The sequence below is a fragment of the Fusarium odoratissimum genome, assembly GCF_000260195.1.
Source record: "Fusarium odoratissimum NRRL 54006 unplaced genomic scaffold supercont1.8, whole genome shotgun sequence".
In the NCBI taxonomy this organism is placed as follows: Eukaryota; Fungi; Ascomycota; class Sordariomycetes; order Hypocreales; family Nectriaceae; genus Fusarium; species Fusarium odoratissimum.
Window position 1 is genome coordinate 365,443 of NW_022158694.1, and position 27,019 is coordinate 392,461.

The window sequence follows — 27,019 nt, forward strand, 5'->3', positions numbered from 1 at the left end:
TTATGCCAACGAGAATCTTCCAAGGCTATTTTCACGACAGGAACACACGCATACATCGTCACGGCAAGGCTCTCCGGCATATCAGAGAGAATTTGGCCTAACAAACAGATCTCTGATGCCTTTCACCAGACAGGACAATGGCTAGCACTTAAGCCAAACATGGTGACAAACTAGTCCGGCTTCGTTGTCAGATCAGCTGCTGTGCGACGTCGACCTCTGTAAATGATAATCAGCTCTGGTAGTTGAACATGCACAATTTTTGTTGAGTCAAGTAGGTGCAAAAGTCAATCAATGGTCTAGGTATAGTGTGCAAGAAATCTATTCAGGCGTTTGAGCGTATGGTACAGAGAGCCGCAATCAGATAAACCTCTGGACGACTTGACACCCAACTGACGAGCAATCGTACAAGGAGATAGCCCTCATTAGAGAGCAGGCTTGCTTCGTTCCGGCTCTAGGCATCTTTTCGACGAATATGTAGCCATTCCGTCGTGGTGGGAACCGACAACCCAGTGATATTGATACTTTATTTGAGCTGAGTCCAGAGCTTGGGAGCGGCGCAGGCGGTCGCACAGTGGGCAAGGTGGAAGACTAGATTAGATGCTGGTTAGCATATGGTATAGTAGGTGGGATGTTCGGGGTCCTCGGGTCCCATGACGCAGTTTGGGCCGGTAGACATACATTCCTCGACGCAGTCCTCCTTAGCGCCACCCTCGCTCTCCTGCTGTTGAACGCGCTCGACGCACTCATCGAAGTGGTGCTTGGCGGGGGCACATTGGGGAGAGTTCTTGCACTCTGTTGATGCGTTAGTATGTATTGCGGGTTATATCGCGCCCAGGTGTGAAGCGATTGTGAAATCACTCATGACGTTCTGGACCGAAGATTGGCGTAAGGAATTGACGAACCTTCCTCCAGTGTCTCCTTGGGGTCGACGAGCTCCTCCTCGTCATCCTCGTCCTCGTCCTCCTCTTCCTCCTCCTCAGCCTCTTCCTCGGGCTCGTCCTTGGACTCGTTCTTGGGCTCGGTCTCCTCCTGTTCCTTGTCAGTACTTGATCACCTATTTACACAAGGTCTTAGATGCGCTCTCGACGAAGTCCCGTTGTAATCAAACAATGACAAGATCGATGACACATAATGCCTTGCTGGAAAAATCCCGTACCTGAGGCTCCTCAGCAGGCGCCTCGGCCTCAACAACGCTCCATGGCGTCACAGCCTCGACAATATCGGTAAAGGCGTCCCAGATACCCATTGCGACAGGCGGAAGAATTCACAATGGCGAATGGTGGTTTCAATTGAGGTGTCGTTCGTCAATTCGTCGTTCAGAGCGGAAGAGGTCGGAACTGCTCTCAGCCAAGGTCATGAATTAAAACTGATAATAGAGGCATTTTGATTGGTGAGCCGACTTAGTAATAAGGGTCACGTGTATGTCCTTCCAGTCTCCCGAACCGATATACCCGGCCTTCAGCCGCAAAACCTGTACAATCTGGTTGAAGCTAGAGTTGATAGCTACAGATTCTCGAATATTCACCGAAAGGTTGTCACGTTCTATTATCAGATTCAGAAGCGGCTGGAAATTTTAATATTTCGCAATATCATGATTCTAGCAGATCCCTTTGAATATGAAAACCCGGAAAAAAGTAAGAGGTAGTATAATGAGTTCATGAATGCAGTGCTCAAATCTTGGTATCTGTAACACAACCACAGCCATTGGTGTGGTCCAACGCGGCCGTTAATCATCATTTTCGTATGCTCCCCTATCAATTTCACCTCGAATGTGGTCCTCCAACCGAATATTCAACTGCTGCGCCTGAGCCTCGTCATAATCTGGTGGTGGTTCATCTGGTGCCCTCCGACTGGCAGCGCTCTCTGAGCGATTAGGGCGCACATCTGTCGAACTCGTTGTAGGAGCTGGCTGGGCAGAAGGAGCTTCATATGCTGGAAGAGGCTCATCAGGGACATCAGCACCGGGGCCCATCTCCCGGCGCATCTCTTGATACTGGTAAAGTCGCTCCCGCAGCCTTATATAGGCTTCGTTGAAATCCATCATGCCTCCATCTGAAAACGTGAACTTGACCTCAAGCCGAGGAATATCTGGAGGAATGCCACCACCGGATACAGGAATACAATCTGATTTCCACACCCATCCCCACCACATAGATGATGAAGTGGTGGAATCTTGAAACTTCAGGATTGGGGCACTGAAGGATTCAAACTTTGGTTCTTGAGTGGGTTTTAAAGGAAGATACACGATCTGAAGCGTCAGTAGAGAGTCTCGAGATAGATTTGCTATCAACTTACTCTCTTGTTGGTCAGGAAGAGGGTGCCTTTATCACTTTTCCGTTGAAACGAGGCACATCGTGCTCTCAGCTCCTGGGGCACAGACAGGTCGCATGAGATTCTCGATTCGAGCTTCATCAAGATGCGTTCATTGCCAAGCTTGACGAAGCCGCCCTGATTGAGCATAACCCAGCTATCGGCATTGTCAGGATCGACGGGCCGCGAAGGAGGACGGCTTGTAATAAGATAGTCATGAGGATTGTCCATTATAGGGCGGGGTCCATGACTCCATGGGCCGAAGGTGGCGGGGCAGTCAACGGACGGACTGAGCCGTGGCCGCCGTGACCGGAGGGTACGGGGCGGAGAAGACGGCAGAGGGAGACGGGAAGGTGACGGAGGCAAGAAACGGAAACGGAGAGAGGGACGGGAATGCGAAGATGGGTATGGTATGGGCACAAGACAGGACAGGATACCACGGGAGCGACAATCTCTGAAGACTCAGTGCAGGACTAAACCAGTGACCAAGAGGGCAAGGCTAAGGTTGACAAGACGGGACGGGAAAGATGGAAAGCTCAGAGAAAGAGATTCAAGAAAGAGGTTCGCGAAAGAGGCTTACTTTATCGACATTGTCTCGTACAGGGTTCAAGCGACCCTAGCTCGTGGGCAAATGGCTCCAGGCTCCGTACCGGCAGGTTCAGGACGTGCAGGCAACTTTAGTAGCTCCGAGATCTTGGAGCGGGTGGCTCTGGGCTGCGGCCGGGTTGGCCTTTGGCCTTGTCTTGCCTTGGGTCCTTGGGGCCTGGTGGTGCTGTAGTGGGGTGTGGGTCGTTTTGGAGTCTGTTCCGTTTTGCGAGCGAGCGAGCGGACGAGCGACTTTGTGCTAAGGCCTAAGGGTATCCGTAGGTAGAGGAGGAGAAGCCAAAGTTCCAAGCCAGCCGAGGATGATTGTCAGGGTCGTCGAATAGGATCAAGATGACCCGAGGCCAAGGGACAGGATCGACTAGGGGACGAGACAAGAGATGCTGCAGCGGTAGGAGATCCCAAGCTAAGGAAGCAAGCGACCAAGCCAAGCCAAGGAATGGATTAAGGATACTGTAAAGAGGCGAAGAAACAGAGACAGACAGAGGAGGCACAGGGACAGCCCGAACAAAAGCTTGACTGAACTGAGCTACTAGGCTGACCTGACGCTGGCTGACTGACTATCTGGCTGACTTGGCAGAGCAGTTCAGAGAGTGCAGAACAGAACAAAACAGAGCAGGTGGCTGGTGGCTGGAAGCGGTGCCGTAATGAGGTGGGGGAGGAGGCGGCGATTTGATCGAATTTGCGGGCGATGATAGATTTGATTTGTGGACGTTGGGTCAAGGTCACAGGAAAGAGAACGATGTGATTGATGTGTGATGCGTGATGGTGTGATATTGGAGGAAGAATGAATACCGAATGGGCAAAGCAAATAAGGCTAGTCCTGAAGTTGTGAGGCACTCTACTACAATACCACAGACGGGCAGCTTCGGTGGTGGATGAGGTGTGAAGGAATTGCTAACCCAGGCCAAAGTTTCAGTGGATTAGTTTAGGTTGGACTTGGAGATGTGAAAGTTGGGCGCTGCGGATCGTTTTTTCTTGGGCCGAGCCGCGCGGATGATCTGGTCCAAGAACTGCCTGTTCACGTTAATTAGGTGAGCTGAGGTTACCTTGGAACTATCCTCTAGGTGACGTTCAGAGATGGTGATTGGCCAAACTACATCGCAATGCATCGACTTCCCATGTCCCATGGCTGGGTCTGTTAAGGTTGAAACAATCCACCACGTGCTTCTTCTTATTGAACTGAAGCTTCCCTTGTTGTGTCAGAGCTGACAATCACCAGAACAAACTACCAGTCTACCACTGCCCTGGGAAACATCCTGGCACGGCCTCTAGCTAGTAGGTAACGTCCCGTCACAACCAGCAAACGGCTTTTTCTGTAACCTGATGTTCCATCTAATTTTCTTTTCTTTCATGGACCCCTGACGTTGAGCTTCTTTGACCCCTGCTGAGAAAGTTGTGTCCGCCGCAACCCTGAACAAGTCAATTCTCAGGATCGTCTTCCCCCTCCCATATCGTTGCCCTCCACTATCAGCTATCACTATCAGCCAAGATCTGGCAGCTCAAGTCGATCATCTGGTGTCTCCTCTCAATGCCAAGCTAGGTTACAGGCAAGGTTATATGCTGTGCCTCGATTACAAACAGAGCATTCCATGCTTCTCAGGTCATCCTTTTACCATAGCCAAAATCTAAATCCATAGAGAGTAATTCCCTCCATGTGGGATGTCACAACGTCAGTTCCATCACCCGACATGCTTGCCCCGTTAGCGAATGCTAGGTAGCAACAACTGGGACCCATCTCTGCCCGGCCCCAGAACAGCATCCACCAAGCCAACATCATCCCAGCCGTGTCAATCTAATGAGACGGTTGACGGTGATTGATGTGGAGGCGCATGGCTCCTCGCCCAATTCGACATGATCAAGTGTCCCGGCCACGAATCATGATGATGATGATGGGGAGGGGCACCAAGTGTTCCCCTCACACGCCAGGTATAGCCATGATGGTATGCATCTTTTAGCTGCATTTCTCAGCAGTTGGTGCACTCATTCGTGGTTGTTCTGGTTTATAGGGCAGGGATAGTTTGGTTGAAATCACTCATGAACCCCTCTCGTTGCAGATGTCAACACCAATTAACGGTCTGGATCTGTTTCGAGGATCTTATGTGGAGGACATGGCCAGCACATATACTCTTATTCATGCCAAAGAAAGGCTCAGCAGTGCAACTAACAAGGCTTCCGACCCAATGACTTTCTGTTATCCGGTTCCGTTTCATAGATTATCCTGCGTAGTAAGTCTAGAAGCAGTCAAGAACAGCTGATCTTAGCATAAGAAGCTGTCTCGTTGCTCATGTGTCTCTGTTCCATTCTCTGAACGAGCAGTTTGAGCCCAGTTGAGCAAAGCTGTCATCAACAGCCTTGAAGCACATGTCACGATTTAAACGGACCCTTGGAATGTCCGTGTGTCTGGGGTTGAGTTGATAGAACGGACGGGTTGAGCTATCTAGCCCAGAGACTTAGCTAGCGTAGCATCTACTTTTGACAGCATCTATTCCATGTTGTAACAGGAATGGAGGTGTTCGCTTTATTGCTTGAAATTACGGCTTGTCACGTTAGGAAATTGCAAGCCTCTCCTTAAGTCTTTTCGGCCGGTTGCTACGTAGTATATCGATTTTGATTATTCTTTTGCATCTTCGGAATTTCCGTTGATATCTGGTGAACCCCACCTATTGCTCACCATAAGAACCAGCTTCACCACAAAATCTACTCTGCAGCGCCAGCCTCCCCGAAACATTATCATGCCTCGCCATGACTCGTTGCCCGAAGGGAGCTGGTCGTCTATCGCGGCGATAAAGAATATGTAGACCATGCTTGGACCACCATCTTGATCTTGGCCCTTGCTCATAAGACACGTCACATTTTGGTACCCTGAGTCTCGTCACTGACTGATTGATACCAGGACGGGAACTGATAGTCACTTTTGCGTCATGTACCAACAAACGAGAAAGAAAAAAAAACCTTCCTACGAACAGTCCAGAAGAGGATCCGAAAGAGAGAAGAGTAAACAAGAGACGTCATGCCAGGGTTGCTCCGCTTGAGCTCCTAATCTATCTCTGTCGCTAGCTCACAGTTGCAGTCGCAAATAAAACGCCGGTTCCTCGTCAACTTTGAATTCCCGTCCAGGGCCAGATCCTTCGAGTTCAATGATTGGCCTCGGTCAAGCTCTCCCTGGCCATCCCCCACCTAGTTCGTGCATCCAAAGCATGTGCTGGTAATGCTTCTGATTGGACTGTACGTCCCGGTTGATGGGAGGCTCCGGAGTCATGGAGCTCCAAGTTCCACTACGACCTGAACTTCCTGCGATTACCGGCAAGTTCTAACCCGGGGGGCTATAACGCACTTACAACGTCAAAGAGGCTTTTAATCTTCGAAACTGCAACTATTTGATAGACCTTGCTCACCGACTCGCCGTATTCGCTAAAAACTTGTTGCCCTCGGACGCTATCAGCATGAGTTACCACGCCGAGGACTTGGTAAAGCTGCAGCAGTATTCCGCTTGTGATATCTCGGACGCACTCCTCAAGTTAAAGGTTCCCGGCGCCGGCTTTGTTGCCGATCTGAACCTATACAGCTCTCCTGAGGGTGATGCAACATCGGTTACTGTTGCTCCAGTTTCAACAGTTCTCTTCGCCTCCAAGGGACAGGATCTCCCAGAAATACAAAAGAACATCCCTGAGGGAACCCATTGGGCCGATCTGACAGAACCAGGAACCATTGTGGTTCTTAAACAGCCTGACGGTCAAAAGAATGCTGTTTGTGGTGGGATCATGGCAGTTCGCATGAAAGTGTGCCAAGCCAAGGGCATCGTTGTAGCTGGGCGAGCCAGAGATATAGCGGAACTAAAGAGTACTTCCTTACCGGTGAGTGTCATTTACCCTGCTCATGGAACAAGCTGAACTCGGAGGTACAATGCAGATTTGGGCTCGAGGGTTGTCCACCGTTGGGGTTGGTGGAGGGAGCGTGCCCTGGGCGATCCAGGTACCTCTCGACATTGATGGAACCCTCGTCTCTCCTGGCGACCTTGCATTTAGCGATCCAATCAACGGGGTGGTGGTCATTCCTCAGAACAAGGTTTCTGAGGTCCTCGAATTGCTGCCCAAGCTGACAGCAGCTGATGAAAAGGTTAAGGAAGATGTGCTCAAAGGTGCAACGGTTTTTGAGTCCTTCAAGCTTCATCGAAGCAATCTTTGAACAAGCCCCGTCGTAGAGGATAAAGAATACAAGACTACTACCTTGGACCAAAGTTTCCAAGAAAACAAGGGCGCAGCGTACGGTGGCTGGCTGGTCCTGAGCGTCACATAAGCTGTACATCACGGGAACACGTGAGATCTACAAGGAGTTTGTATCAAGTAACCCGAAGCACGGATGGGTCAACAATACAGTTTTTTGTGTCATCAGTTCATTAACATGCCATCATCAAAGTAGGATCTCTACCATGACTTCCAAACAACCAACAATCAACCTTGGCTCCAGACCAACAAGGAAATACATGCAAGAAACAAATGCTGGCACTTCAAGATTTGCCATTTCATCACAGCCACATGTCCTTCTCCTTACTCGGAGTGGATGGCTTATCCGACCCAAAATCGAGCTTCGGCATCTCAAGCTTTGGCGCCGCCTCGACCGGTTTCTTCTGACCACCTCCAGTTTTCTTTGGTGAAGCCCGAGCGTCAGGGGGCGGCCCGTATCGCACATCCTTGACGTCCCAACCATCCTCGGCCGCCGCTCCGACCCATGTCCGAAGCCCGTCATGCACACTTCCATAGAACTTCTCTTTACAGAGTCGTAGACTACCACCAAGGCATCGCTCCCATCCCGAAATTCGGAACTGTGCGCGAAGAGTGTTGCGCTCCTCTTGTGTCGGTGTGCAGGCCAAGATGGCGTTCATGAGATCAAGATGAGAAGCCAGGTAGTTGGTCGCATCCCATTCGACTCCGCCCACATATGGTGCTGCTGGGACCGGGGGGCGCTCTTGAGGGAAATGTCGAAGCATGTAACTGTACGGACCAGGGGCAAGGTCACACGTCGAGGGGCGGTCCGAAGGAAGGGATACAACGTTGACGTTGTGAAGGAAGATCCAGAACACTTCTTTAGTGACGCTAACAACCTCCTTGTTCCAAACGCGGTATGGCCTTTCTTGCCTCATCTCTAGGACAAATGGCAATGGGCGCTGATCCTCCTTTGGCTCGGGGTCTCTGAGGTGTGCGAGAATACTCTGGGCTCGTGTGACCCGTTCGGCTGGTGCAGCAGACTCAACATACGTGAACAAGACGGATGTTATGATGTTACGAGTGGTGAACTCGCTGGGACCCTTCTTCTCTGGGTCGAAGAGCATATGTAGGAGCTTGGGAAATAGATCGCTCTGGATCGTGTGAAGATATTGCATGGCGCGAGCTGTCGTCGACAGTGCCTTTAGACAGAGAAGATTCTCGTGAAGCAGTGCATCTTCATGTTCCTCCCTATCAATTGTCAGTCACGCTTGTGGGATCACGTCTTGAATTTGACTTACCTCCATTCAACCTCCATGATGCGGTTGAGCAGACCTACAATCTCCTTCATACCGCCTTGCTGGATGAAGTCTTCGATCCATGCCACTGTCTCGTTCCTGAGAAGCAGTCGTAGCTTGTGAACTTTGCCGACCTCGACAAGTTCTGGTTTTTGAACCTTTCTGAGATACGCCACGTAATCACCTGGGCCTTGGTTGAGCTTAATCTTGGACAGAATTCCAGAGTTGGAAACGGAGCCGCTTGATCCAGGAGGCCCTTCGCTGACTACGCTGTCGGTGGACTTGCTTCTGAAATGACGGCCCAACGTCCCGTCGCCCTTTGACTTTTTGATAGGGGAGCTTGGCTCCTTTGATTCCTTTCTTCCTCGTGAGAGAGTAAAACTCTTGCCCCGTGATCGCTTCTGTTTCTCTTCATTTTGTGTGCCGGCTTCCATGACCAGGCCGCTATTGGCGCTATCTGTTGAGCAGGATCTCTCTGTCCGAGAAGCCTGTGATTCGGCCCAGTCCTGGCGGATAAACTCCATCTTGATGGTGTCGCTCAGGTTCCTCATCTTGTATCTCTGGTTCTCTGGAATGTTTCGTCGGTCCAACATAGCTTCAAGGTGTTTGTCAATATCCTTAGGGTCAAGTACTGCCTCGGTCGGCTCAGGTACAACTGACGTTGACTTGGATCGGCTGTGGTTGAATGTAGTAAAGACGCTCAAGACCTTACCTCGACCGCTCTTACTTTTAGCCTCAGTCGAGTCTTTTGATCCCTTTCGGGAATCGTTTGAAGTGCGTGCCTTGGTCGGTGAGGGGGGTGGTTCCATTCTTCCCAGCATGGGATGATATGATTTCGGTCGCTCTTTGACGGCGACTCGACTGCCATTATAAAGATCCTGGACACTTGGTGCCCGTGCTTCGTCCATACTACGGCGTGTGCTCTGGGCTGGTTCGATGTTCGGTCGAGAGGCAAACTGAGAATAAATGGGTGTTGGTGCAGGGTCTGCTACCGGTTCTTCGGGAGTTCTGTTTTCCTTGTCCTTGGATGAATTGACATTGTCGTCGGATCCGAACCTGCCCAAGTTTCGGAGCGTCTTGGGCTTGAGCAGACCAGCAAGGTTAGTTGTTGACTTTGGCCGTTTCGGTTTGGTGGGAGAGGGATCGCGAGATTTTGAGCCCTTGGCTTCTTTGCCGGGTGCTGTTATGATGGTGAAGTTGCCAAAGCTGCTCTTGGTCGGGGACTGTGATCGGCCTCGGTCCTGTCGCCGCGAGAAGCGTCCGGAAGACTCTTGCTGGTTGTATTGTAGCTCCGCCAGTGCCCCTGGGTTGGAGTAGTTCTCAAAAGCCATGATCTTGGGCTGTATAGGAGAGACAGGACCATCGAAAGGGGCCTGGAATGAATGGGTATCGGTGGAGGCTTGACGACGATGCATGAAGCCCTCGAGGATGGAGGACTTGGGCCGTGGTCTTCGACCGGCATCGAAGCTATTTACGTCGTTTGTATTCATGGTGTCGAGCAACGATATCCGTGGTTGTATGAGAGCTGCTAAGTAGCTTTCGCCCAGGGCGTCACAGCGATGCCTGTAGGAATGAAGATGTTTAAAAAAATGGTAATGAACAAAACTAAGTCTCACGCCAACTGCTGAGAATAAGAAGCCAACTAAGACTGCGAATTGGACTACGCCATTGCAGAAAGAATAAAAGTAAGGTAAAGTTGAGAAGACAAGCTGAAGCTGGAGCTGGAGCTAGCAAGAAAGTAGGTCGCTTAGGTAGCCAGAGCCAAGGCACTATTAGACAAGCCGTTGACTGTTTATTAGGAAACGGCCGTTGGCCGGGTGACGGGCCCTATCTTATCGCACCAGTGATGGTGGACGATGATGATGCACGATGGCAAAACAGGTCGTACAAGACTATATTTGCTTGCGTGTAGTAATAATAACAATGATCGGTCAATTGTTTTCTTTCCTTTTCCGCTCCGCCGGCCGTTGAAGCTGGAAAGGCGATTCGCGATCGAGTGATGCTGTCGCTTACAGCGTTGATTAGCCAAGCAGCAATTTCATTAGCTCAGGCTTTACAGGTTGAAAGATCCATATTCAATAAGTCCAAATGAATTTAAATTATAGCCAATACTCAGTTCTCATTTCGTCCCAATACTACGTAGACACTTTCCTGAATACATGCCGGTCGGTGTATTCTCTACCACACTGATATCATGAGTACTATTGAGGCCAAGGATCGCCATGACTGCTCAAAACATCAGCTGGGAACATCCTTGTTTGTTGTTTAGCTTATATGAATCGCCGGGCTACATAAGCGGCCATAACATCTTTCTCGCGTTCGTATTAAATCCATGGTCATGAGCAAGGGTATGTCATCATGACCTCTTCTCAAGGCTGCTCAAAAGTATCGTTTTAGTTGAAGAGGGAATATCTTTTCACATGATATCCAATATTTAATATAGCACGAGAAGAAGGACGTTAGTGGCTTTGTGCCGGGATCAACATCGGGGAAGTCAATGCGGGGTATTCTAGATGCTAAGGTACTTAACAAGATATCCATTCATAGGTTCAGCATGCCCCGAGAATAGTCAACAGATCTTTTAATCAAATGTAAATTATTTTGCAAGACCAATTGAGATCACTTGCGTCTCATGAAACACAGCAAGTCAGATAGATCTAGTATGATGAGAGCCATGCTATCATGACTCTGGGATGTTTGATACGATTCAGGTGTCATGATGAGCCTCTAAAAAGATCATATCATTTCAAGGGTTTTCGCTAATGACTAAATTTCAAGATGCTCATATTAACAAAAGCCAACTGCACACTCATTATTATCGGTTCAATACCGAAATCATATCCGTCAACATCTGCCGCTGCAGACTACCGAAGCCGGCCCCGTCCCCGGACTTAGACCCACGGCTAACTGCTAACCAACTGTAACTGTACTGAGAGCCTGCATCATAGCTCAATTCCGCGGGGTCCTCCACTATGCCCTGTAGGATAAATGTTTAAGCCTGTCGCTCCCTCCATCATCCATGATAACGACTCAATCTTTTTTTTTAACATGTACTTTCTCCTCCAGCAATAATCTCAGGACTGCTTCATTGATCGTTGAATTGGTTCTGCTGTGATTCTAGCTTCAACTTGTATGCGACCTACACTCATCTCAAAGCTTCGAGCAACATCTATCACAGCCAAAATGCCTGTTCATCATCTCATGGTTGGTACCTGGACACCTCCAGGTGCTATCTTCACTTTTGCCTTCGACGACGAAGCTCTTACACTTAAGCTCGTGAAAAGGACCGAGATTCCCAAGGACGAGCCAATCTCATGGATGACATTTAGTGTAAGATCACTTCTCACACTGCAAGATGTTAACTCACATTGCGCTCCAGCATGATCGCAAAGCTATTTACGGTGCTGCCATGAAGAAGTGGTCCAGCTTCGCCGTCGAATCGCCAACTTCGATAACTCACCAAGTCTCTCACCCAATGGAGCACGATCGTAAGTCACATCTGACCAGTTCATATACTGGAAACTAACCTCAATAGCCAATGCTTCTCTTGCCACCACAAACACCCGTGCCATCTTCCTTCTCGCAGCGAACAAGCCTCCTTATGCCGTCTACTGCAATCCTTTCTACGATCACGCTGGCCACGGCGCTGTCTTCACCACCGATTCCACCACAAAGGCTCTCAAGGAAAATGTTCAAAACTATCCTTACCAGCCTAACACGGGTATTCACGGAATGGTCTTTGACCCTGAGGAAGAGTACCTCTATTCTGCCGACCTCCGTGCTAACAAGCTCTGGACCCATCGCCGTGTCAGCAAGGACGATCCTTCTCTTGAGCTAGTTGGTTCTGTCGATTGTCCTGATGCTCGAGACCACCCTCGATGGGTAGCCATGCATCCTACTGGAAACTACCTCTATGCTCTTATGGAGAAGGGCAACCGAATTTGCGAGTACCTCATCGATCCAGCAACTCGTCTTCCCGTTTACACCCACAAGCACTACCCTCTGATTCCTCCAGGTATCCCCGATAGGTGGACACAGTACCGCGCTGATGTCTGCGTGGTTTCGTCGTCGGGCAAGTATCTCTTTGCCTCGTCCCGTGCCAACTCCTTCGACCTGACAGGTTATGTGGCCGCCTTCAAGCTCTCGGATACCGGCGCCATTGAGCGCCAGATCTGCCTGAATCCTACACCTACGAGTGGTGGACACAGTAATGCGGTTGCGCCTTGCCCTTGGACAGACGAGTGGGTAGCGATCACGGATGACCAAGAAGGTTGGCTGGAGATCTACCGCTGGCAAGATGAGCACCTCGCCCGTGTTGCAAGGGTTAGAACACCAGAGCCTGGCTTCGGCATGAACGCCATCTGGTATGACTGAGAGCACATTAGTATGGATGAATAGAAGAAGAATAAAGTTACAATGAGACAAAATTTGACGTCAAAGAGTATTATAGTTGCCATGATTTGGCTGCTGTCATCAATGCTGCGGAGGTGTATTAACTAGACCTTGCCTGGTATGCCCAACAGTAAAGGGCCCTGGTTTAGATATAGCCACTCCTAAGAAACGATTCCATCAAACCCTATTGTCCATACCACTAAATATACCCCCTAATGCCGACCATTTGTTTTACGACTGTGGTCATCTTCATCGTCGTCAATAGCTTCTTCGTGCTCCTCGGCTAATAATGGTGTCCGTTCATGCCCCTGAGTCCGCGCCTGAGATTGTCCGTGAGTACTCGTGAAACCCATGTGGGATGCAGCGCGCGGCTGGGCAGGTCTTGAGCCATCGTTGGGGGGCGTATGGCTCGCGCCGAGACCTTGTTTGATTTTGAAGAGGCTGCGGGTATTGCTGCGAGGGTTCGCAGCTCGGTTGGCAGGCCCAAGACGAAGTTGAGACCTCATTTCATCTAGACTAGCCTTCACAACAACTGGGGTGCCTTCTATGCCACCATCAGAGGTTCGGCGCTTCATATGAATGGCAGTCTTGGCAGAGTTGTGGAATCCCCCTTCATAATTGCTGTGGAAAGAAGCAGTCTCGACATTGGGAGGGTGATCCTCGGCGTGTTCTTCAACGTCGACCAAAATAGAGTCGCCTGGGGCCTTCTTAGTGGCCATTGCAGCGGCAGCGGCAGCAGTTGCGTGAATTCGGCGGGCTCGGGGTGCGGGAGTAAGACGTCGGATAGCCTTGTGTACATCGACGTATACGTCGGATTCGTCAACAATTTCCCTGTGTGGTCAGTAATACTCATCATATGTGAAATTGGCTACTTACTCTCCAATCAATTCCTCGATCACATCTTCAAGAGTAACAACACCGAGGGCACCATGGTCCGAGCCGGGGAACTCCGATACCAGCACCATGTGCGATTTGCCCTCCTGGAAGAAGTTGATGATGTCCAGACAGCTGGTCTCAGGGCGCGTTTCGACAATTGCACCGAGAGGCACATCGCGGACGGGAATTCTATCTTCAGGGTCGTAGGTGATGAGTGTCTTGACCAAAAGCATGCCAACAAAGTCCAAGTGATTCCCAGAACGATAGATAGGGATTCGCGAGTACCCGGAGGATAGAATATCATCCATGGTCTTTTCGTCGAGGATGTGGTCTTCGGCAAGCGTATAAACATCGGAGATGGGTGTCATAACTTCAGCAACGGGCTTGTCCTTCAAGTCCAAAACAGCTGTGATAATTGTTACCTCATCCTGGTTCAGACGCTCGGAAATCTCGCCCAGAGACTTGTGGAGGGTGACCAGCGTCTTGAGTCCGCTCTTCTTGTACAAAGTACCATGATCCTCACCCAGAATCCAGTCGAGAAGCTTTGCAATAGGCCAAGAAACGGGAGCGGTGAGATACATGAGAAGAAGAACTGGAGTAGACATGTATCCGCCGATAGGAAGGCCATATCGAACGCAGATGGACTGGGGAACAATTTCACCAAAAATAACTGCTATGGTTAGCAAAGCCTACCAGAGGTATCATGTCTCACATACCGATGAGAACAGTACTGCCAACGACAGCAGCAACACCTCCACCAAGAGTTCGGTCCAATACAACGGGGAGTGACTCGTTGACAATGACGTTCGATAGCAGCAGTGTGACCAGAACCCAATGCTTTCCTCGTTTTAACAATTTCAACACACGTTTCGCATTCTTAGACTGCGATTCCGCGGGATCGCCCGATAAAACCTGGAGATAAATACTGTCTTGTCCCATCAAACTGGTGAGGTCAGCATGCGTCGCGAATCGCCAAGAGGGAGGGGAACTTGCGCAATTGTCAATCCAGCAAAAGCACCACCAAGAAGGACCAGAACCATTGACGCAACAGCGAGGACCCAGAGGCTGGAACCGCCCTCTTCGCCAGCGTCATGGTGGCCCTTGGTGTCAACCGGAAAGGCAGAGACAGCCGTCAAGCTTGCACCAAAGACTCGGCCCATGCCAATGACAGCCGGGCGTATTGAGCCCATATTGTATCGTGCAGCGTTCGCCATTGTGACAGGATGTGTATTTCGTATATCGTGTGTGTGGATATATGAGTTATCTCGTCACCGCAAGGCGAAGCGGGAAGACCGCGAATGTCGATTGTCGAAGGTCAGATTGAGTTGAACGCGTTCAAGGCAGGCCAAGGTAATCAATCTCCGACGGATAGGCACAAGCGATCTTGGCAAAGCTTACACGATAAGGACCGGAATGTGGCTGAGACAGGGGAGCTTAGGGTCAAGGTGAAGCTTGAAGAGATGCTGTCGCTAAGGATGAGAAGCTATTCGGGCAATTGAAGTCTTTTTGCCTCGTTTCGTCTGGTCAAAATCCAACCTCTTCGCACCAAAGGCGAGCTTTGATGAAGAACAAGAACGACGAGGCAAAAGAAGTGGGACGAAAGGGTTGGAATTAGCTACCTTATCCTTGGATGATATGGGTCATCTAACTCGCGAACATGATGACGCAGGGAACTGCCAGGGAGGGGAGAATAATTTTATTGGTGGAGGCGTCCACTAGACCAGGTCCAGATCCCGAATGCAGTCGACAAAATCCACTAAAATCTTGAAGTTGCAGAAGCTAAAACCGTTCGCTACGGTGCCCTTAGTTTCCCAGCTAAAGCCGCATGAAGTCATTGTCAAGACAATCAATCATCCATTGTCAAAGAGAGGCAAGAAAACTGAGGATCTCTATAACCAAGTGACAAAAAGACTTGTGTAAGTTTAGTAAAGACACAGTAGACCTTTAGTTTGATCATTTTTAGCACCTAAACTTGGGGTTAGATTTTTCTTGCTCGCTGGAGAGCATGTGATAATCATCGCATAATATCAAGGTTTATTTTGTCTTTTGTTTACTTCTGAGCCGTCACACCTATGGTCGCGATTGCCACCCCTGAGCATGTTGAATGGTATCCTCACTTCGCTCGACCAGCCAGCACCATGATCACAGCTTAACCAGTCCAACATCAAGAACTCCTGGGGAGTTCTTCAAGTCCTCCAAGACTTCACCACTCACCGGCCCGAGAACACCAAGAATCATCAATGCCTCGTTGCCTTTCGGGTCAGGCGGGGTATCGGCTCCCTTAGAAGCTTCGGGGTCCAGACTGGCCACTTGCATGAACTTGATGTTAATCCCGTGCTTTCCGAGCACCATACCTACTCCTCCAATCTTGCCAGGCTCATCGTAGTTGTGCAGTATAATGAGGGTTCCCTCTGGTGTAAATACACCATTGAATCTGTCCAGCTTGGAGATGAAGACTTGTTCGTCACTCGCGTAGCCTTCAATTACCTGCTCACTGCCACTGCTACCAGCCTGATATGAACGTAGTGTCACAAAGTTGGCATAAGTCGAAGGTGAATCGCCAGAACGAGTCTCACTAATCACAATGCCTTTCTCTTTGGCAATGAGTGCTGCGTTGACCATATTGATATGCGAATCGCTGAACGTGGACACAAGACCCTTGACAAGAGCAGCAAACAGCGGCTTGGTGTTGGTCATGCCAGCCAGGTCGCCGTGATATATGAGCTCGAATCGACGACCCCCTATCATGCCTCCTTTGCTTCGCACAAAGTGCTGCGTATAGAGACGGCCCATCTTTTCGACAAGCTGCACAGATGGTTGCAGCTTACGGTACTCTTCCGGCATGATAATAGGGGCATTGACAGCGCTAGTAGGAAGTCCGCCTTGAAGAATCTCAAGGACCTGCTTGCAGACATCCATGGAAACATTCTCCTGTGCCTCAATTGTTGAAGCTCCCAGATGAGGTGTCGCCACAACCTTGTGGTGTTGACTGAGCCGGGCTGCTGCTGAGTCTGCAGCCAGTGGCTCTGAGGACCAGACGTCAATACCCGCTCCTGCGATCCATCCCTCATCAAGTGCTTTTATTAAAGCCTCCTCGTTATACACACCACCGCGTGCAACATTGAGCACACGAGCTGTCTTCTTCATCTTTTTAAACTCTGCCTCGCCAACTAAGTCCAGTGTTGTAGCAAGCAGGGGCGTATGGATGGTCAGAAAGTCAACCACAGGAAGCAGGTCCTCCAACCCCGGAACCAGTTCAACGCCAGTTTGGCGAGCCATGTCGGTGCTTGCATAGGGGTCGACCGCCTTGACTGTCATACCGAGACCTATGGCCATGCGAGCAACATTCATTCCAACCTTGCCCAATCCGATGATGCCGAGAGTCTTGCGGCCAACTTCAACTCCCACGAGTTTGCTTCGCTCCCAGCGGCCAGCCTTGACACTGCTGTCTGCCTGGCCCACATTACGGGCTGTTGAGAGGAGGAGTGCAATAGTGTGTTCTGCCGCTGCGAGGATGTTGCCTGAAGGAGAGTTCACAACAATAACGCCTTGGGCGCTTGCGGCAGGGACATATATGTTGTCAACTCCAACACCAGCCCGAGCAACAACCCTCAGCTTCCGTCCAGCTTGGACGACTTCAGCTGTAACTTGCGTCTCGGAGCGAATAATCAGACCATGGTAGTTGGGGATCAAATTGATAAGCTCAGTGGCTGTTAGCCCTTTACGATTGTCAACGTCAAAGTGAGGGGTGAGTAAAGCCAGTCCATCTGGAGATACTTTTTCAGGTACGAGGATCTTAAGACGGTTTGAGTGGCCAGCAGACGGTGTGTCAAAAGTAGCTGAAGGGGACATGGTGAGTTGAGTAGTAGTCTGAAGTACTTGCAAAGACGGTGTGTATCCTAAGAAACTCAAGTTCAAGTGTGAGAGGGCACACGACCTAGTATAAGTAAAAAGATCGAGATGACGTTCCCCCTCTTGTCTTTGCCCTCCCATGAGACAGATAACCGCCACCTTTTTGGCTACCCAATCCAATGAGCCCAGATCAGCCTTGATCACCGTTTCTCAAAGTAAAAGTCCTTAATAAGAACGGGCAGATTGAGATGCAGAAGTCTGTCCTCCCATGTAAGCACCCCACGGAGGCAGTGATCTCTGGCGCGGGGGTGGTTCATCTGCGCGCGTAAAGCTCGTTCAGCGAGTGAAGTATTGTGATTACCGTCAGAGTACTACGGCACGGTACAGGATATGGCGGGGCACCAAGAGAGTAACCATCAATGTCCATGGAACTTGAGCTTGAGCTTTGGTGTGGCACCTGTATCTCAGACTCAGCCTAAGCTGCAACCCCTCATTTCTCCATGTTCAACTACTGCAAGCCACGGCCCGTCGTGGGGTACATAACACAAGCATTCCAGTGCCACCGCTAGAAACGACCCGTGTCTGCCGGGCAAAGAAGTCCAGTGGCTTTGGACACGCTGATCTGGTGCATGCTGAGCGAGAACACGGCAACATGGCTCACCGGTCAACCTGGGATATAGTCTCAATGTGCACAAATGCCTGGATCAATATCGTCGAAGCGATTCTCTGTTTGAAGGGCGCTATTAAGTAATTGGCCTCCGACAGAAATTGATATCACTGTAACTATCAAGGTACAAGATGACTATTTGTACGATGAGAGCCTTAAGCTGTGGGAAAAAACGACCGGAGATCAATTGCTTGCCCCACGCCTTTTACATTGTGCATCGTTCGTTCTGCAATATTATGCTGATTGGCTTCATTTTCCTTCTTATGCGGCTAAGTATGCGTAGATTTGATGCCTTATTTCATGACATCGTTTCTAAGTTTGATTTCTCAATCTTGAGATATAACACTCCGTTGTTATAGAATATGCAAGTTTGGGCATCTAGAAGTTCTCCTTGCCAGAGAACTTTTCATTCTGTACAAGCTCAATCCAGTAGCCATCAGGATCCAGCAAGAAGGCAACGTTCTTCATTCGGCCGTCTGTAAGTCTCTTCTTCCAGCTCACGTTCAAATCCTCGAATCGCTTGCAAGCCGCATCAATGTTGTCAACCGAAACGCCTAAATTTGTCAGATTCATGTCTGCTCTCCTACACAGATATTAACTCACAGATGTGGCCAAATCCCTGAGGCTGGCTGTTACCATCATGATAGTGGAAGTTCTCATCCTTCTCGGTGCCATAGTTCCATGTCAATTCGAGAAGACCCTCCCGATGGGTGATAGTATTCTCATCCTGACCTTCAGGGAAAGGCTGATCGCCAGGGTAGCCAAGGAAGTAGAGGTTGAAGCCGGCCTCAGGGTTCTCAAGGGTGCGCAGTCGAGACATGCCAAGAACCTCCTGGTAGTACTTCAAGGACTTCTCAGCATCCTTGACACGAAGCATGGTGTGGTTCTAGATCATTAGCTACAAATTCTAGAAGATCAACAAGAATGGTGAACAAACCATAGTGTAGGTAGACACATCAGTCTCCTTCACATCTTCTGTCTGCTTGTAATCATTTCTGGCAACGACCTCGACCCAGTAGCCATCAGGGTCAAGTACAAAGGCGATGTTTCGCATGCGTCCATCTGTCAGCTTTTTCTGGAACTTATAACCAGCATCCTCAATACGCTTGCAGGCGGCCTGGATGTTGTCGACGGCAATGCAGGTGTGGCCAAAACCACGGTTAGGCTCTTGGTTACCGTTGTTCACCTTGTACTCAGGATCATCCTCAGTGCCGTAGTTGTGAGTCAACTCGATAAGTCCTTGCCTGTCAAAAGTGCTCTTGTTGTGTGACAGGGCATTAGGAGAGTCGTAGCCGAAGAAGTAGAGGTCGAATTTGCTATCAGGGAATTCGAGCTTCTTCACAAGGCTCATGCCAAGGAATTCATAGAATTTAGCTGCATTTGAGTCAATATTCGCACAAGTAGTGAGTTTGTTCAATTTAAGCTTAAGATGAGGCTTGATGATCAGGGCTGTGGACATCAAGGTGTCTGACATACCGGAAGCCTTGGGGTCCTTGACTCGGATCCTTTTGAACCGAGTTAGCAACTACTTTCGCACCGAAGATGCATGAAGATCTGCACTTACATTGAGTGGTTGAACTTGTAGTTCTTGGTATCTGTAGTTGAAGCCATTGTGACTAACCTGGATTGTCCAGCAGCAATAGCAGGTACAGGAATACGGGGAACTGTCTGTCTAGTAAGAAAGTTTTGAATGGACTTGATGCGCTGTGCGGCTCTTGCAAAGTTCATTGAGCTTTTTGTGCAGTATGAATCTGTGAGAAGTTATTGGATTTTATGATGATAGCCGGAACTGATGTTGAGGTAATGCCCCTCCACTTGGTAACCCCACTTCGCTCTGACGTCAAAGCATCATTCATGGAAGCAAAGAGATCACAATTTCAATAGCACTACACAGTCATCTACAATTATTTGATTTTAAACTCTATCAAAGGATCTCCGTCAGTTCTCTTGTAGTTGTAGATTATGAAAGAGACACCATAAGTTCAAAACTGATTAACCCGCTCTTGTGTAGGGTAGGTTGGAGGCATATTCTTTCTGGCTGCGCTCGGAACTACAATGTAGGTGTTCGGAACTGAATAATTAAACGACCTATCTGTTACAGGCGCCTTCTGGGAGAAACTGGTCTTTTTTGGGTGTGGGTATTTCCTTGTCCCAATGCCGCGACGGTGCATTGTTTCATAACTAAGGTCCATTGACTAGGTATTGTTATAAGATCTCAACTCGACCCCTCACTGTGTTCTGAAGGTAAGAAAAGACATCAGTTTCAACAAGCGGTATGTACTATAATAATCTCGAACAACGTACACGCTAGTCAATATGATAAGCTATTGCTTGGCTTGACCTAAAGGAAAAGTTGATATTATACTGCCCATTCCCATATACCAACGATACAGGCCTCCAATTGTATGAACCGTACAAAGCACACCCAGTTTTATGCACCTTTACCGAATATGTCGTCAAGATTAACCTAGGCCAACTGCCGTACGCATGTTGTGAGTGCTGCAGACTTGTACCTTGCCGCATAAACTCAAGGTAAACTGTACATATTCGAAGCCAGACTGTATACCTGGTGGACTGTTTCCGTTATAGGGACAGCCATGCTCATGAAAACATGAAAATCAAGAACAAGGTATAATAATATAGTCGTATCCATGTCGATGAGCGATTCAAGGTTTCACTGCTGACGCTGATGGCGCCTTGCGGGGCCGTTCTCAGCCGCCAACAGCCTGTGGAACTAATTTAGCGGCCCTGGGCGGCCAAACCTAAAAGAGATGGATTTCTATTTACTCAAGCTTGCTACAGTTAGTAGTAGCCGCCCACTCATCGCAATACCTCGCGTTCTTTGACTTTACGCCCTTTCTTTACAGTTTCTCTCTTCAACACTCACCGCATCACAGCATGTAATGCCATGATATTTTTATTCTCATCTCAGCTATTGCCCCTTGTTCAAAGTTACGTTCAAGGCTAGCAATAGTGACCGCCAACTCGAAACCGCAACCTTCCGCAAAAGCAACAATTTAGCCATCATGGATCGCTTCCGAAATACTGCGGGTGAATATGAGGACTCGGCCATCATGGACGATTTAAAGGCTGTTGGATATCAGGAAGTTACTGGATTGCAGGAAACCCAGGCTCGGTCGCCCTTGACGAAAACGCGGTCCATGTCCGACGGAGGAGGAACCCCCTCTCGACTCTCTCCCTCACCACGCATCGTCGAGGCATCTCGACGGACATCAAAAGACGACACAAGTATTCCCACTCCTCAGCCAGTGACGCCCCGACGCCCAAACTTCTCCAACCGTGGCTTTTCCATACAGATGCCTCCTCGAGAATTTACTCCACCAGCCGCGAACTCATACGTCAAACCCGCACCTTTATCACCTAAACTGGACCACTCCCAGATATATGCATCTCCTACCAATATACTTCCTCGTCGCTCCCGCGGTCTTGACTTTTCTCGCGCCGCTACCAGCCTACACCACTCGACCCTCGCCGAACAGTCTTCTCCCGACTCATCGCCCACCGCTGGTGGCCGGGCAATGAACATACCGAGCCGAAGAAGTCATTATGCAGGCCCCGAACAAACATCGACGTCTCTATGGTCAGTCATGGGTAATCAGGAAAAGATGCACATCAGCAGCTCGCTTGGGAGCCAGGCGATTGGCTCTGATTCGTCAAGTACCTCAGATGACGATGAGCTGATGGACGAGGATATGGATGAGACCTACGTAACAACTCCGCAGGTCCATAAGATTGGTCCAATTCTCGGTCCCCAAGGGTCTGGTGGGACCTTTGGATCCCCTGCAATGAGCAGCCTCATGAGTTTCCAACAGCGACAAAGACCCCGCAAACAAGCCAAGAAGAAGGCTCGTGGGCCTTTGGGACTGGGATTCAGCGGTGCATCTCTATCCAAGTCACCACCAACTAATTCTTCTCGGGCTCGTCGCGAGAGCATCAGTTGGCAGGCTAATCAATTGCACATTTCTGGTGCAGATTCCGATGAGACACGAGCAATGGGCGATGTGGACGGGCTTGGAGATGGGCAGCGCAATGTCATTCGGAGGGTAGTAACAAGACGGGGAAATCTTTTGGCAAGTCACTTATATCGGATTAATACGAGCGCGCAACTAATACGGTACAGCCCAAGACAAAAGGATTCGCACGCATTCGTGCTGCGCTCATGGAAGAGAGCACTCCTGCCGAATCTGAGTTTCGTCGAGAAGCCGAAGTTGTTAAACAGGTTCGTGATTGCGACATGGAGCTTGAGCCCAGGATCCCACAACCGGCCTTGGATTCAACTCAATCAACAACAGCACCCTCTTCACCCAACTTGACACAGCAAGAAGGCCTGAACGACGTACCCGAGGACGATATCATGGGCGACATATCCATGGGTCTCTCTAGCAGTTTTAAGCAACATGCTATCAAGAACTCAAAAGGCAAGACGTTTTGGGACACCTTTTCTGAGTCAAGTAGCACTGGCGGTGCGAGAACCACACCGCCTCCTGCCGCTTTTCTTCCTCGAGGCTCATCCTCAGGTATCAGCGAAGACGTGGCGATGGACTCACCGTCAGTTGGTGGAGCTACTGTAAGTGCATCCTTGTCTGGTCAAAGTAAACAACAAACTAATGACTTGGGCCCCGCAGAATGGCGGTACTCAACCACCAAGTGCTGCAGAAATAACTCGAAGAATTAACAGTAAACGTCGCCGGGACGATGATTTTGATCCTGTTAGCTTCAAACGTCGAGCTGTCAGCCCTGGGATGAGCGTTCACAATTCACCAGTCATGCAGAGTCCACTCCAACGAGACGGTATGTCGTGGGGTTCTCGTCCCGGTAGTAACGGCGGCGATAAGGCCGGCAGTAGTGCACCAAGCGAAGCCGGCAGCACACCAGGAAACCTATCCGGCAGTAGCTCTGCGGCTGGACGACTTAACAGCAAAGGCCGGGTTGGTTTCCAAGGAATGATTGATACTCATGATGGGATCATGCGTATGAGTATAGAGTAGCCTGTTTCTTTCTGTTGCAAATATTGGAGTGCCTCGGAGGATTCGAGTCTTTGGACCATGAAACTAAAAGCATATGGAGGCGTTATGAGCTATGGCGTTATTTAGGAATGGATTGGTATGGGGTCTTCAAACATCCAGCCTCTGGAAGCGGCTTTTATTTCTAATACCCTCGTATTGGGCGAAAATATTAGGTATCATCAATGTCTCTGATTATATAAATGCCGTCTCTGTAAAAGGCGGCCCCTAACGCCTAAAAAGAAGCCTTTCTCAGATCACTCCTTGATTATCCCTCATAAGAAATTCCAACGCCGTCTATGCCAAATCGCTTGTACCAAACATGCTGCCATTACTCCACGCCAACACCCTCCTCTGGAACTGTGAGCGTACCAAGCTTGTCGTCAAGCCAACGCGCTAGCTCAGTGGCATGACGGCGAAGGGCAGTTACTGCAGCGGCAGAGCCTGCGTTGCTCTCCAGACTAGCTGTCGTTTGTCCACCAGTGCTCAGAATACTGTCTGCTCCATCTGGACTGCCAACATGAGAGGACTCGCCAGTGGGAACATGGAGATCATGCACATTAGGCACGCCATGCTCTGTGACATCTGGGTTGGCGGGTCCCACGCAGACGAAGAGAAGACCGCACTTCAACCTACGGATCACGACAGTCCCGCTCGTAAGTTGAACCGTGACAGTAGCAGGCTTGATGCCCCGTCCCTTGCCAGACTTATGTGAGTCGAGCTGCTGACTTTGTGATAATCGATCTGTCTCGTCTTCGAGGCCATCCTCTTCAGGTGGCGAGCTTCCGATCGGATCGGGTGTGCGAGAACCGGGTAGAGACGCAGCGAGGGCAGGTGCCGAGGTGGAGTGTATGGCGAGGAGGGATGCAGCGACGGTAGCATGTGTTCGGAGAGCGGCTACGGGATGAGGGCTTGCGTGTGCGAGAAGCTTGCCGTGAGGGCTTGTAAGAAGAAGCGTGGGAAGCTGGGGAGTTCGGTTCGCGTTGAGAAAGGCCGTAAGGCGCTTTGTGAGGAGAAGAGGAGGCGTTGGGTGGGAGATGGACATGGTAATTGAATGATTGGCGATTGATAAGCTAGCCTCTGCGGACTTTCCTGAATCCAGAGAATTACTTGGTTGTTCGATAGATAGGGAAATAGCGCTAGATTATTGTACAAGAACGAGAAAAGATCCGCTCGTTGTTTGGAAGAAAAGAAGAGTCAAGCCTTGATGGATGTTGAGGTGGAATGGGGAAACGGCTCAGGTCCAGGCCAGGTTCAACTTGCTCAAGCCTTGTTGATGGCGGGGCGCCCGAAGTGGAGAGCTTGTGACTGGTTTTATCTCATTGGCTCTGTGAATTGACATGCAGTCGTGTAAGATCATTGGCTCTTTGATTGCTGAACGTTTAATTCAAGGTCCATGAGAAAGAACGTGATTATTGCGAGGTATCCAAAGAAATTATCTAAATTTATAAGAGTACTAGTAATAAGAAACAGTAAATGGCGACAAGAGCCTGCTACACTCATTTATGATCTCCCGCCCTCTCATTTCGTAGCCCTCTGAAGCATGTCATCCTCAGCATCCACGCAAAGTCTCCCCTCCTCTGTCTCTTGCTTCCACTGTCCATATGCGAGCTCCACCATCTGCGCAACCTCTACCATTCGAACCCAAGGGTCATCTCCCCGTGCAGGGTTGTACCCGAGCATTACCATGATCATGGCACGCAATGGTTTGGTGTAACGAGCTCTTGCTAGGTACGAATGAATGTTGATGGTGAACTCGGAGCAATTATGCCAAGCTGGACAACCCGGCCACCCTGAGACCTCTTCCCTACATTCCCTCTGACTCACATGCTCACAACCACCAAGGAAACAGTCACATCCTTTTGCAACGGCCTCTTTCTCCAGACAGCCACCGTCTTCGCAGAAAGCGACATGTGAACAACCGCATCCCTCACAGTAGTAAGTTGGAGCCTGGCCAGTCATCATGGTGAAAACGGTCACCCCAATAGACCACAACTCATCCCCGAGGGTATAGGGTCGATCTTCCTACATCATGTGAGTTGATGGCAAGTCTCAACCAGCATTGGGTTCTTACCTCGTTCGGAATCGACGCTAGGGGGACATCATAGGCAGATCGAGTATCATCCAGTCGCCAAATCCCCTCCTTTGTAGCCAACGCCATCCCATTCGAATCTGAGCGAACAGTGTCAGGATTGAATTGACCATCCACGATGTGACATGTGACAGCTGCGTGGCTGTAATCACCTAATTTGCATTGGCCATAGGTCTCATTGCCTCGAGGATGCTGAAGCCAGACATTCCTAGGCTCGATGCAACGATGCAGAATTGGGAACCAATCGGTGTTGACAGAGACCCATTCCCTGACCATGTGACGACCAAGTTGCTCGAGTCGGTAAATGAGCCGTTTCCCGTCATGGAGATAGGTCACTGCGCGAATCAAAGAACGGAGAACGTGCCAACAGAGAGATTCTGGTAGATAGAACTCAGAACTCTTACAGGGATAATGGCGGAACAAAGCGCTGAGGTTACCAGCATCACCAAAGTCCCAGACGAGCATCTGAACATTGTTTCCTGGGGTAACGTCAGATGTTTGTGACTTGTTGAAAGGCCAATTTTCTATGACGCCAACGATGGAGACGAGGTTTTCGTGATTGAGGATCTGACGGATAGTGTAGGCTTGATTATGACTCGACAGGAGCGTGTTGAGAGCCTCAGCTTCTCGACGTGTCTGCGTGACATCGACAGTCCCATCAGGCTTCACTCCGAAGGGGCTGCTAGGACTGGCGAGATACTTCTCCCGTCGCGGGTCCCCCTTTCTCGTAACAATCCAGACGTTCTTCTTGACCTGCTCGAGGAGCTCGAATGCTGGCTTCTCAACCTCTGTGGCGGGACTACTGAACATCCTGACTCCGGGATTCGACGAGTATCCGGAAGTCATGATGGTGGCGAAGGCGGTGATGTTCACTTGAGACAAGAGAAAGATGTAGCAGATGAAATGTTCAGGATGTTCCTGAGAGTAAATATTCCTCCTGTCATAACCTCTGCCGCCGTCTCTGGAACGGGAACAGACAACAAAGAACCCAACTCTGCCACATATTGGATGAAGCCAATGAATGCCTCATTCCTTTGTCCTGAGTGAATGCGATGTTATTTGCGCCATCCAAACAAAGAGACGTCTGATCTTGTCAGTCACTGATGTGAATAGCGGGGAGTAGCGCATAGTCTCATGTATAGGACCATTGCTCGCACGACCCTTTTAGAGTTGTTTCGAACAAAGAAAAGGTGTGAGTGGAAGTTTATAATGTCATGGGTGAACGCTCAGCCCACAATGACCAACTGCCGTCAATTGCGTTATTTCTCAATATTTGAAGCAGTCAGCAGCCAGCAATCGGTAATTATCATTGTGGCTGTGGTTGAAGTAACCGAGGCAAGTTGCGGTAGCTCTTTGATCGACGAGGCACCTCGTCTTGTCAGCTCATGTGATGCCAGTGATTGTGAGTTTATGATGTTCACGGGAAATGAAGATTTACAAGCGGGTTTCCAAAATGCCGACGACCCAAGATTGCGACCAAGTTAGCTCTGGGCTTTGTGTGCAACAGTCTCGGTGCTTATGGCATGGATTGACGCGGGGGAGGCAACCCGACCACTGTTAGCATGTTTCACCCATTCGAGTGACCCGAGAGAATTGGGGGATTTGTTGCGATGCAACCACGCTGAAACTCGAGAATTCGGGAGCACCGATCCAGGTTCCATTTGATAATGTGCTGTTCTTGTCGGTTCTGGTTACACGGC

General features: G+C 49.7%; 11 protein-coding genes across 15 annotated transcripts; 3 read left to right on the forward strand and 8 right to left on the reverse strand.

Annotated features, from left to right (window-relative positions):
• Positions 1–219: 219 nt before the first annotated feature.
• Positions 220–1,353, reverse strand: FOIG_05922 (uncharacterized protein). Its single transcript, XM_031204833.1, has 4 exons — positions 1,157–1,353; positions 903–1,029; positions 679–792; positions 220–588 (listed from the first exon to the last, which is right to left on the reverse strand). Exons 1-4 carry the CDS (start codon positions 1,244–1,246, stop codon positions 524–526), a joined length of 396 nt encoding a protein of 131 aa, XP_031065082.1. The 5' UTR covers positions 1,247–1,353; the 3' UTR covers positions 220–523.
• Positions 1,354–1,527: 174 nt separating this feature from the next.
• FOIG_05923 (uncharacterized protein) lies at positions 1,528–3,931 on the reverse strand. Of its 2 annotated transcripts, XM_031204835.1 has the most exons (3): positions 2,891–3,931; positions 2,296–2,467; positions 1,528–2,248 (listed from the first exon to the last, which is right to left on the reverse strand). In XM_031204835.1, exons 1-3 carry the CDS (start codon positions 2,899–2,901, stop codon positions 1,727–1,729), a joined length of 705 nt encoding a protein of 234 aa, XP_031065084.1. In that variant the 5' UTR covers positions 2,902–3,931; the 3' UTR covers positions 1,528–1,726. The 2 variants fall into 2 exon arrangements, with proteins under 2 accessions (XP_031065084.1, XP_031065083.1); XM_031204834.1 differs by having other exon boundaries at positions 2,296–3,931.
• A 1,702-nt stretch (positions 3,932–5,633) lies between these two features.
• Positions 5,634–9,220, forward strand: FOIG_05924 (uncharacterized protein). Its single transcript, XM_031204836.1, has 2 exons — positions 5,634–6,770; positions 6,826–9,220. Exons 1-2 carry the CDS (start codon positions 6,360–6,362, stop codon positions 7,099–7,101), a joined length of 687 nt encoding a protein of 228 aa, XP_031065085.1. The 5' UTR covers positions 5,634–6,359; the 3' UTR covers positions 7,102–9,220.
• On the reverse strand, positions 6,108–10,158 carry FOIG_05925 (uncharacterized protein). The gene is made up of 2 exons (XM_031204837.1): positions 8,420–10,158; positions 6,108–8,369 (listed from the first exon to the last, which is right to left on the reverse strand). The coding sequence occupies exons 1-2, from the start codon at positions 9,904–9,906 to the stop codon at positions 7,442–7,444; spliced, it is 2,415 nt and encodes an 804-aa protein (XP_031065086.1). The 5' UTR covers positions 9,907–10,158; the 3' UTR covers positions 6,108–7,441.
• A 1,238-nt stretch (positions 10,159–11,396) lies between these two features.
• Positions 11,397–12,871, forward strand: FOIG_05926 (carboxy-cis,cis-muconate cyclase). The gene is made up of 3 exons (XM_031204838.1): positions 11,397–11,746; positions 11,796–11,904; positions 11,952–12,871. The coding sequence occupies exons 1-3, from the start codon at positions 11,549–11,551 to the stop codon at positions 12,788–12,790; spliced, it is 1,146 nt and encodes a 381-aa protein (XP_031065087.1). The 5' UTR covers positions 11,397–11,548; the 3' UTR covers positions 12,791–12,871.
• On the reverse strand, positions 11,975–15,280 carry FOIG_05927 (uncharacterized protein). Of its 2 annotated transcripts, XM_031204839.1 has the most exons (4): positions 14,678–15,280; positions 14,401–14,627; positions 13,685–14,354; positions 11,975–13,639 (listed from the first exon to the last, which is right to left on the reverse strand). In XM_031204839.1, the coding sequence occupies exons 1-4, from the start codon at positions 14,896–14,898 to the stop codon at positions 13,021–13,023; spliced, it is 1,737 nt and encodes a 578-aa protein (XP_031065088.1). In that variant the 5' UTR covers positions 14,899–15,280; the 3' UTR covers positions 11,975–13,020. The 2 variants fall into 2 exon arrangements, with proteins under 2 accessions (XP_031065088.1, XP_031065089.1); XM_031204840.1 differs by having other exon boundaries at positions 14,401–15,280.
• Positions 15,281–15,698: 418 nt separating this feature from the next.
• Positions 15,699–17,691, reverse strand: FOIG_05928 (phosphoglycerate dehydrogenase). The gene has a single exon (XM_031204841.1). It carries the CDS (start codon positions 17,675–17,677, stop codon positions 15,827–15,829), a length of 1,851 nt encoding a protein of 616 aa, XP_031065090.1. The 5' UTR covers positions 17,678–17,691; the 3' UTR covers positions 15,699–15,826.
• A 678-nt stretch (positions 17,692–18,369) lies between these two features.
• On the reverse strand, positions 18,370–19,978 carry FOIG_05929 (lactoylglutathione lyase). The gene is made up of 5 exons (XM_031204842.1): positions 19,768–19,978; positions 19,680–19,708; positions 19,141–19,577; positions 18,807–19,089; positions 18,370–18,757 (listed from the first exon to the last, which is right to left on the reverse strand). The coding sequence occupies exons 1-5, from the start codon at positions 19,929–19,931 to the stop codon at positions 18,582–18,584; spliced, it is 1,089 nt and encodes a 362-aa protein (XP_031065091.1). The 5' UTR covers positions 19,932–19,978; the 3' UTR covers positions 18,370–18,581.
• A 702-nt stretch (positions 19,979–20,680) lies between these two features.
• On the forward strand, positions 20,681–24,474 carry FOIG_05930 (uncharacterized protein). Its single transcript, XM_031204843.1, has 3 exons — positions 20,681–22,294; positions 22,345–22,791; positions 22,850–24,474. Exons 1-3 carry the CDS (start codon positions 21,230–21,232, stop codon positions 23,210–23,212), a joined length of 1,875 nt encoding a protein of 624 aa, XP_031065092.1. The 5' UTR covers positions 20,681–21,229; the 3' UTR covers positions 23,213–24,474.
• Positions 23,118–24,486, reverse strand: FOIG_05931 (uncharacterized protein). Its single transcript, XM_031204844.1, has one exon. It carries the CDS (start codon positions 24,270–24,272, stop codon positions 23,559–23,561), a length of 714 nt encoding a protein of 237 aa, XP_031065093.1. The 5' UTR covers positions 24,273–24,486; the 3' UTR covers positions 23,118–23,558.
• Positions 24,487–24,588: 102 nt separating this feature from the next.
• Positions 24,589–27,019, reverse strand: FOIG_05932 (uncharacterized protein). Of its 3 annotated transcripts, none has more exons than XM_031204847.1 (3): positions 26,758–27,019; positions 25,302–26,688; positions 24,589–25,252 (listed from the first exon to the last, which is right to left on the reverse strand). In XM_031204847.1, exons 2-3 carry the CDS (start codon positions 26,163–26,165, stop codon positions 24,749–24,751), a joined length of 1,368 nt encoding a protein of 455 aa, XP_031065096.1. In that variant the 5' UTR covers positions 26,166–26,688; positions 26,758–27,019; the 3' UTR covers positions 24,589–24,748. The 3 variants fall into 3 exon arrangements, with proteins under 3 accessions (XP_031065096.1, XP_031065095.1, XP_031065094.1); XM_031204846.1 differs by having other exon boundaries at positions 26,741–27,019; XM_031204845.1 differs by having other exon boundaries at positions 25,302–27,019.